General features: G+C 36.4%; 1 protein-coding gene across 1 annotated transcript; it reads left to right on the top strand.

Annotated features, from left to right (window-relative positions):
- Nucleotides 1-4,223: 4,223 nt before the first annotated feature.
- On the top strand, nucleotides 4,224-6,265 carry LOC148918134 (uncharacterized). Its single transcript, XM_089049615.1, has 2 exons — nucleotides 4,224-5,889; nucleotides 5,981-6,265. The coding sequence occupies exons 1-2, from the start codon at nucleotides 4,647-4,649 to the stop codon at nucleotides 5,986-5,988; spliced, it is 1,251 nt and encodes a 416-aa protein (XP_088905741.1). The 5' UTR covers nucleotides 4,224-4,646; the 3' UTR covers nucleotides 5,989-6,265.
- Nucleotides 6,266-9,325: the final 3,060 nt, after the last annotated feature.

Here is a 9,325-nt window from a genome sequence, read left to right as displayed (position 1 = left end):
GACTGAGAACACACATGATGTGTTACGAAAGGTAGCCTGTGAGTTATAACCCCTTTGTTTTGTCGGCGAAGGCCATCTATAGTGCACCCGGTGTAACAGGTTTCCTACTTCTTTCTTTTCCCTTTTTTTTTCTTTTGCTTTTTGAGTTATAATTAATCTTTTAATTGCTAAAAAAATATTCTAAAATATTCTATAAAATCTCAAACATCCAAATTGTTCTTTCATTTTGTTATTTCTCTACCCATTACCCTAGTCATGAACACTAGAGGCAATCCCTTTATCTGCACTCAAACTCCTGCTTTGTCAGAGCTATCTTATTGGGATAAATATTTTCAAATTACAACGTACATTAATAAATTTTAATTTAAAGAGTTTAATTTGCTACAACTATTAGGAAGAGGACGGAGGAAACTCACACACATGGGTATCATAGAGACTTGAATCTAGGATCACTTGAAAGTACACCAAAAACATCGGTCAATCCAACTAACACCCTATTGATATGTAATGTTGATTAATTCACAATGCATATCTATATATGTAGAGGCTTCTCTTCTAATTGCGTGTAGATTATAATATTGATTCTTAGAGTGCAATTATCATTAGACATGAATTCATATTAAACAAGAATAGTTCTCATTCTAGGTAAACATTTAGATTTTTTTTGATAAAAATGTGATAGCATTTTATTAGATGAATAAGGAAAAAGAGTACAAAAGACACATACTATAAAAGGAGAGATTTTCTATTTAAACCTCACATTTCTCTTAATTCACCCCAATTATTAAATCATTAAGTTGTAAGTTTTATTATTGTGTAAAAAGACAAAAAAGGTCATCCAACTTATTACTTAAACCTAGTACATCTATACACACACCCCACCATTCTTCATATTAAGTTTTAGAAAAATACAAACTCATCTACATCGTAATTGCCAAAGACGTATAACAATGACGAGCATGCCTCTTTAAAATCTGCGTGGGAGCTGATGGAAAGACATGTTGATAATGATCTTATTCTCTTCCATTTGTTGATTGCTTGGCTATTGATTGCTTTTGTTTGTTTTTTATTTTATTTTTTATACATGATGTTTTGATAAAGCTGTTCTCTTTCTCTAGAAAGTATTAAATTTTGGATTTGGGTTTCCATTTGTTTGTGTTTTTTTTCTGTTGGGAACAGTAATATTATTGTCACTTTTGGAATTCCAGTATGCATCTAAAATCATAATCATGCTGCTGCTGCTTCAATAGTTGGGTTATTTTTCTTATTGCTTTTCCACTCTGATAAAAGCTTCAATGTACTCTCCATTGATGGTCAATTAGATGGCCTACTCCTAGTGCAAAGTGTAGCAACCTCAAGTACTAGTTTTATCTCCTCTCACAATGAAATGCTAATGAAAATTGAATATCTCATTGTCATTATTAAATACTCAAGAGAGAAAATGATAAAATGTCTAGCAATTAGCATTTGAGCTTGCATAACGTACTTCCTCCGCTAAGGGTAGCTTGTGGGGTTTAAATAGAAAATTTCTTTTATTTCTTAGTTTTTTCAGCTTCGGGTGTATTTAATGGTAGTTTGGGAAGATAGTGGGGTTTTCTTAGAAATTGTGAAAATTTAAATTAAAAGTTGGGGTGAACTAAGAGAAGTGTGAGATTTAAATAGAAAATCTCTAAAAGGAGCCATCTCAATAGCAATATGATAGATATGGGTAAAAATTTCTCAGTGACTTGAGTTAGCTGAAAAGCTGAAATGGTATGGAGAGAATCACTCTCGAAAATAACTTTTCTATAACCCCATTCTACCGATATAGTTTCCCCAAATCTAGTTCAATGACATCAAGGACAAAACTGGCCGCTAACCGACATGACTCTCCTAAAGAGACTAAGAACAACCAACAAACTCAACTAAGTTTCTGATTTTATTGACCAAAAAAAGACAAAGATTCTAAAACAACGTCGGTAATCTTTATCTGGGGCATGACATAGAGAGCGCCACCTAATTGCTCTAACGTGCCATTCAACAATCACGACTAAGCAACATCTCAAAGAGCATAGATATGCCAAAGAAAGATCATATCGTCATAGATTAACTAGAAGTCAAAGAACCCCCCGTATCTGAAGCGCTCACTCTCTTAGTCTGCTAGGGGTTTTGGAGTAAACATATAGAATTTTGATATACAATATGTATCAAACTAACAAACAAAAGTCGTTAAAAAAACAAACAAACAAAATTATTAATAAAAGTCGTACACAATACGGAAACCCATGTATATATAATTGGTGCTCAATGAGTTTGGATGGAAAGGGAATAAGTTGCCTAAGTGGGGTTTGGACAGTTCTCCCTGTCTTGAAAGGGAAGTTGCCCTTTGAGCATGTGAAGTGCAATTAAGCAGCAAACATCCGTGTGGGTGGTCATGGCAGATATATACCAACTAATAAATTGGCCTTTGTTAGAGGTTAATGAATAATAATTACAAATACCTTAGTGTCTAATTCCTAATTATATCAGAAGGGGACGTGCAAGAAAGAAGAGCATGGACCATTGTCTATATGAACATTTGTAGTGGAATTGGAAAGGAAATGACCACCACATTATTATTTGACAGGAACTAGGTACTCTTGCAGGCCAGAGCCAATGCATTAAATTGAAAGCAAGCTAGCCTTTTATTAATGGATTTTGTACATGGCACACTAGCTACCTCTGAACCATTCACACCCATCGTGAGCACATATCCTTATCTTCTTCGTACGAATATATCTAATCACATTGTCCTTGAAACAACATTAAAAAACCAAACCCCCTTGAGGGTTAAATCAAGGTTTTCATGTCTTTTGGCCACCATGCCGAGTCGTCATGCTCCTATCGTCTTCCTACAGCTAGCTGTGAATGGCTGTGAACGGCTGTGGCCCCTGCATCAGTAGAGAGAGAGAGGGAGCAAAATGTTGTGCCAATAACAAAGTAGGCCTAAAAAAAATTATCTCACTTCAAGTAAGGAGGGATGATTTGAAGTGAGGCTTTTTCAACTTTGAAAAAAGAAGTATTATTAGACTAAAAATTAACGTTACGGATTTAGAATTAGTATGAATTCACATTAGTGCTTGCCTAATTTCCTAACACTTTGCTATATATGTCGTACTAATACAACACAAAGAAACACTCGACACGACACGAAACTATTGTTTTCCATTGATCCTCGCCTCCTCTCTAAAATCACTCTTCTAGACTTTCTTATGTGAAAGTGATATTAATATCTCATTTCACTAAAGCTGGTCAAAGACAAAAGCATGTGCAGAAAAGCTAGCATATATCCATACATTTTCAATTTGCACATGTACAGCTTACAGCCACCACAAACAATTTAACTCACGGCCTTTGGAAAACCTAAGAGCATTTACAGTAGGGAGATGTAAATTTGGAGTTGTAAAGTCACTTTTATATCCCTTTTACACCTTTTGGGAGTGTAAATATGTTTTTTTTTCTCTAATAGGGGATGTAAATTCGGGGTGTAGTGGATCCCGTCTTTTATGTTGATTTTTCTTCATTTTTCTTCTCTTTTCTCGGTGGGTCCTACTGCAAGGGATATAAAAATAGATGTAAATATAAATTTTATTTTACATCTCCATGGTAGTGATGTATGTTTACATCCATTTATATCTCCCTATTGGAGACGATTTCGATGACTTGTACATTTAACATACACTCCCATATACATCTCCCCACTGTAAATGCTTTAAAGACTCTTTTTTTTACTTTCCAAGCCAAAAAGGATTTGATCCCTTGCATACGCCTAAACTTTTTTGTTGATAATTGATCATAACGAAATAGGGCCCCCTACAATTCGAATTAGACGCACGTACATGGGGGAGGAGCCAGGAGGTGCATGTAAGTGTAACTGTGTAACCATCAGCAGCTTACCCAAAAAAGAAAAGAAAAAAGTAGCTTAGCTTACCCAGCTACTGTTAATTACCTGATCACTTTTCAAATTCCATAGGAGCAGGTGATGATGCCTAGCCTAGCCCTAGTTAGCCCTAGATAACCCTAGTTAATTATTTTGTATTCTCTTTGTTTTTTTCTGAAGATGAATTAATTATAAGTTATAACGGGTCTAAAAGTTGAAGGGGTTGTCAAATTCCCCATCAGTCCCCGGTTTTGTTATGGTGTATGTCCCAAACTAAGTGGCACAAACCCACACATCGTGCGCTTTCCATGTCCAGTTATCCATTAGCCCCCACTCTTGATATCTCTCTGCACACTCACTGTACGTTCAGGACTTTGCCCTGGGGATAACATTCTACCCAAGAAATAGTTGACCGGAAAAAAACAAAGAGAAAAGAACCAAAAACTCGTCCATCACCTGTCTCCAACACACTTATATTATTGCTTTTGGGTTTTTATCAATTCATCATCATCTCTCGGTCTCACTCACTCATAATATTTCATCCCCTTCTTTTTCCGAGCACGCAGGGATGCATATATATGAAGTTGCAGAGAGCGAGAGAGAGAGAGAGAGAGGGAGAGAGAGATCAGTGGCTCTGTCTGAAAAGGTAAAGTTTTGAGGAAGATATAAATGGGTATGAAGAATCTCTCTTAACAAAGATATATATTGTACAAGAAGGAGCTGTCAATTGATTTTCAAACCAAAAATCATGTTTTCATCTTGCAGTAGCAATATTAATAGTAATTCTGTAAGTCCTTTTCAACCTTACTTTCCCTTGTCTTCTTCAAATTACCACCCTCCTCCTCCTCCCCCTCCTCCTTTTCCTTGTGTGAACCAAGAGGCTTGTAGTGGAGACATTTTCCTTCACCACAATATTCAAGGGTACCCCATCTCTGGTCAATTTCCACTTCATAACAATGCCTTAATGGCACCTCCTCTTCCTCAAAGCTTGACCCATTTGGGAGTTTCATCAAACACTGTACCTCCTAGCATAAACGCTGATGATCATCATCACTACCATAATTACTATGGTGCCATTAACAATGATAATATTTTTCCTCATTTCCTTCATTCTTCTAGAGAAGATATAGTAGCGCCGCCGATGAAGAAAGATCGGCACAGCAAGATCTTCACTGCTCAGGGCTTGAGGGACCGGAGGGTTAGACTGTCCATCAATGTTGCCCGTCAATTCTTTGACCTCCAAGACCTGCTAGGGTTTGACAAGGCAAGTAAAACCCTAGAATGGCTTCTCACCAAGTCAAGAAGGGCCATCAAACAGCTTGGGACTCGGAACAAACACTTGACCTGCAGTACTAGTACTGGGCGTTCCAAGAGTTTGACTTCGAGTTCAGAGTGTGATGACGATGACGTCGATTCAGACACAAACGAGGTGGAAAACGTAGTAAGCAAAGAAAAAGAGGTGATGTTGATGATGAAGAAAAAGATGAAAGAATCTGAATCTGCTAATGTTTATGGCACGAAAGACTCGAGGGCAAGGGCAAGAGCAAGGGCAAGGGAAAGGACAAGAGAGAAATTAATGTGCACTGGGAGCAGGCCTCAGATGTTGAACCAATTGAAGTTATTCAATGAGCTTGATCACCATCAATCTAACAATAATTGTAAAACAATGTCATCATCTTCAGCAAAGGCCAATATTGGAGATCATCCTGAGAATCAGGAACTGGGCTCCCTCCTAGCTAATCAATTAGCTCATCATCATGAGGACGATCCGTCTGTTCATGTCATCAAAAGAAACAAGTTGAAGCAGTATTCATCAGTTTATTCCAATTATAATCAGCAAAAGTATCTCAATGTGGTGTCAGCAGAAAATACAGATCAGAGTTCCAACAGCCACATCCAATTTCCCAATGCATTTCAAAATTGGGACACCAACGGCGCCTTCCCATGCCCTAACATTCATTGTGCCATTACCAGCATCAATCTTTCTACCGGTATATATCTTTATATTGTCCAAAAGTATAAACCCTTTTGCTCTTTTTGTTCCTGATTTTAGATTTAATAATCATGATCTCAAATCTGTAGGAAATTAAATCTATGGCAAAACTTGGGGGGCAATTTGTTGCGAATTTATCATCGACTACATTGAATTATCGTCCAGATTTTTAACATTGGAGTGTAAGCTATATTTCTGTTCATGTATTTCTTTGTATGCTCATTATCTATAGATCTATATTGAGCCACCTGATCCACTGTGTTTACAGTTGGCCAGGAGTTACAAGAATGATCGAATTGAAGATGGTTTTACTTAACAATGCATGAGTAGTACTACTACTGGATCAAAGTTATATATACCACTTCAATTATGCATTCACTTATCATAACCACAAATGATGATCAGCATTTTTCACTTCTAATGGTAACATATTTTTCTGTTAAATTCATTGGCTTGGCTAACTTAGCCAGATACAACATATATAGGACACAATTTAAGCAGGGATATGTATATATGCTATATACAAAACAATCAGAACTCACTAGTAGGTCTGTCTTTCTGTCCAAGGGGAGATGTACACACACACACATCCATTGATCAAGGCTTTCTTAAACCATTAAGAAGCTGAGAAATTCAAGTTCATTCAAATTTCATCTTTGGATCAGGAAAGGACTAATGTCTTACCAGTTGTTTAAATTTGGAAAGGTTACTGATTTAATTTCCTTCTTCCTAGCTTCGTTATGTTACAGTATTCCAAGTTCTTGGTAAGTGAAAGGTTGTCCTATATAACATTGTGAAGCTGTGATGAGTTTATTAGGAAGTCTAGATCTCCATCAGAGGATGAGTTTTATCATAAATGTGGGGAGATTCTCCAATAAGTATTTTTTGTTAATGATTGATTACATACTTCTAATCTTGGCCGTTGAATTGCAATAATTAAATGTGTTGATAGATTAAAAGTATGTAACCAATCCTTGACTTAAATACTTAGTGGAGAATCTTCCCATAAATGTGATCGATCATATGACTTCTATCGATCGTTTCATAAGTTGATCAAGATGCCTTAGACTGATATATGTCATACCATATAAGGAGGAGATAAAACTAAGTGGGATAAGCCTGGAAATATGACTAAATATATATAAGCTTCTGCTAATGTGTGAACAGAAAGAGTCATCAAAGATAATGGTAAACCGTATGAGTTTCACTGACACTCAGAAGTTGAGATTTGTAACAAGAAGAGTATCAACATGTGTCCGGTAGACAGAGATAATTGAAATCTTCTAATGCAACTGCCCTACCCTAGCTTTCCCCATGGCCTCCTTCCCCAATTTACTCAACTTTTGTTCTACCTACCCCCAGAATTTTTAAGAAGTATGTCCTTATTTAATTTTTTTAGAGTCTACAGAGAGAGAGAGAGAGAGAGAGAGAGAGAGAGAGAGAGAGCAAGAAAAGAGGGTCGGTCTCGAGCAAATCTTTGCAAGTCATTTGAAAGAAAATGGATTGACGAAGCACTTGGAATTTTGTTTCAAAGAGAAGATATGAAAAAAAATCAAGGACACTTCCAGAACAATAAAAGTTAGAACAGTCAATTCTGATTTCAAAGCCACATCAAACTTTGAAACTTTAACAGACATAGGAAATGTACATTAAATTGGAGTCAAATTACGTCACCTGCAGATTGAAGAAGACTTGCATGGTCATGATTATTACCTCTCAAGTAGTAAATGAGCTGTTGGGTCGAGACAACAGAAGATAAAGTTCAAATCTTTTTATCGTTGTAATTAACAGGGAAGAAAAAAAAACCCAACAACATGCAAGAACTGGATCATCAATTAAAACAATAACAGAGAGATCTAGATTTGGAGACTTTCCAGGCTCGGAAAGTGTATAAAATGATTCAAGTTATGAAACTGAAGCTGACAACAGCATGCACCTTATAGAAAAAGGAAGAAAGAAACAGATGGATAAATTAAAAAAAAGGAGCCTCATGTTGCATAAACAGCCTTTGGAGAGAGAGAGAGAGAGAGTGCAAACATACATACCCACGGTGAAGTTGAAGAGCTACCTGTAACAGTGGAAGTGACGGCGGTGATGTTAACTTCTTCTCTTTCTCTCTTTCTTCTATATTTGTTCATTACATTTGTGCAGTGAGATATTTGTGTGCACTGTGAGAATAAAGAGGATCTTTACTTTCTACTTACAGACTGACGGAAGGTGTGGCTTATATTGGCCATGGCATGACGTATAATATAGATCCTGTACTGGTAATTTTCTATACGTATATAATACTGGAGACTGAGAGCTCCAGACAGTGACTGACTACTTGTACCTAATTATATAAAATATGGTGTACCAAATGGATGAACAGTGACTGATTTGTGTATTAATATTAATATAATTGCCGACTTTGTCAGGGAGGACATACCCCATATCCAATATAATACCCAACAGAATCTACTTCTTTTTAATTCCCCAAATGCCTAAAACAAGAAATAAAATTATTTAATACAATATTCAAGTATGGTGCCCTAGTACCTCTATACCTATTCTGTATATAGATAGAGATTGGCATAGGTCAGTCCTGAGTAATTTTCTTTATGCATGCATCAATAATAAGGATTGGGAAACCACACCCACCACCCAGAAGCTTTCAGTTTCATTTTGATCATGCCTCAATAATTATTGATGGCTGGGAATTATTTTCGTCCATCATGATAGCCCCTTATCATTTTCAAATCTTGCCTCTGTATTGTCAATGAGATCTAGCCCGGTGAAAAAAGGGTTTTAATTTACAAACTAGTGGTCTCAGAAATCGTGATATATTGACAGTATGTGTGAGAAAACCTCCTTTCATAATCAGTGATGGACCCATGAATCTTACCTCATAGGTCACAGTATAAAAGTTCAACAAAAAAAATATTTAGTGACGGCAGCACTATTGGCAGCAACGGCAATGGAGGAGATGGGGTTATGGAAACTGTTTTTATTTTTATTTTTAAAAGACCTTCGTTTTGGCCAGCTCGTTTGGGCTTCTTCCTTTAACATGAACCCTTTCTTTAGGCCAAATATCAAACAGGTGGAGGGCATTTCATGGGGTCGCACAGTTAGCTCAAGAGGACCTTCAAGCTTATTTCCATAGAGTCCATAGGGTCATTTGACCCCATTGACCCCACTGAACCCACTGCAGGTTCATCCCTACCCATAATACCACTTGTATGAAAAAAATAATATCATACCTTCACAGTATTACCATAGAAAACTATTGTTAGAACTTCAAAAAAGTTATCATACACTCCTCTATGAATTGAAGAAATGAATGCATGATGGCTTTATCAAAGTCACCATAAAAACTTCCTTATTTTGCCTCTTATGAGAAATTTATAATAAATCTGATTTCTTGCATTGAATTTATATATAAACCCTAAAACTTA

The sequence above is a fragment of the Prunus mume genome, linkage group LG4, assembly GCF_029339155.1.
Source record: "Prunus mume cultivar Tortuosa linkage group LG4, ASM2933915v1, whole genome shotgun sequence".
NCBI lineage: Eukaryota > Viridiplantae > Streptophyta > Magnoliopsida > Rosales > Rosaceae > Prunus > Prunus mume.
The sequence above is the reverse complement of the archived record's forward strand: the minus strand, read 5'-3'. Positions and strand labels throughout refer to the sequence as shown.

Coding starts and splice junctions, on each gene's coding strand:
- LOC148918134 (XM_089049615.1), top strand. CDS start 4,647: ATGTTTTCATCTTGCAGTAGCAATATTAATAGTAATTCTGTAAGTCCT.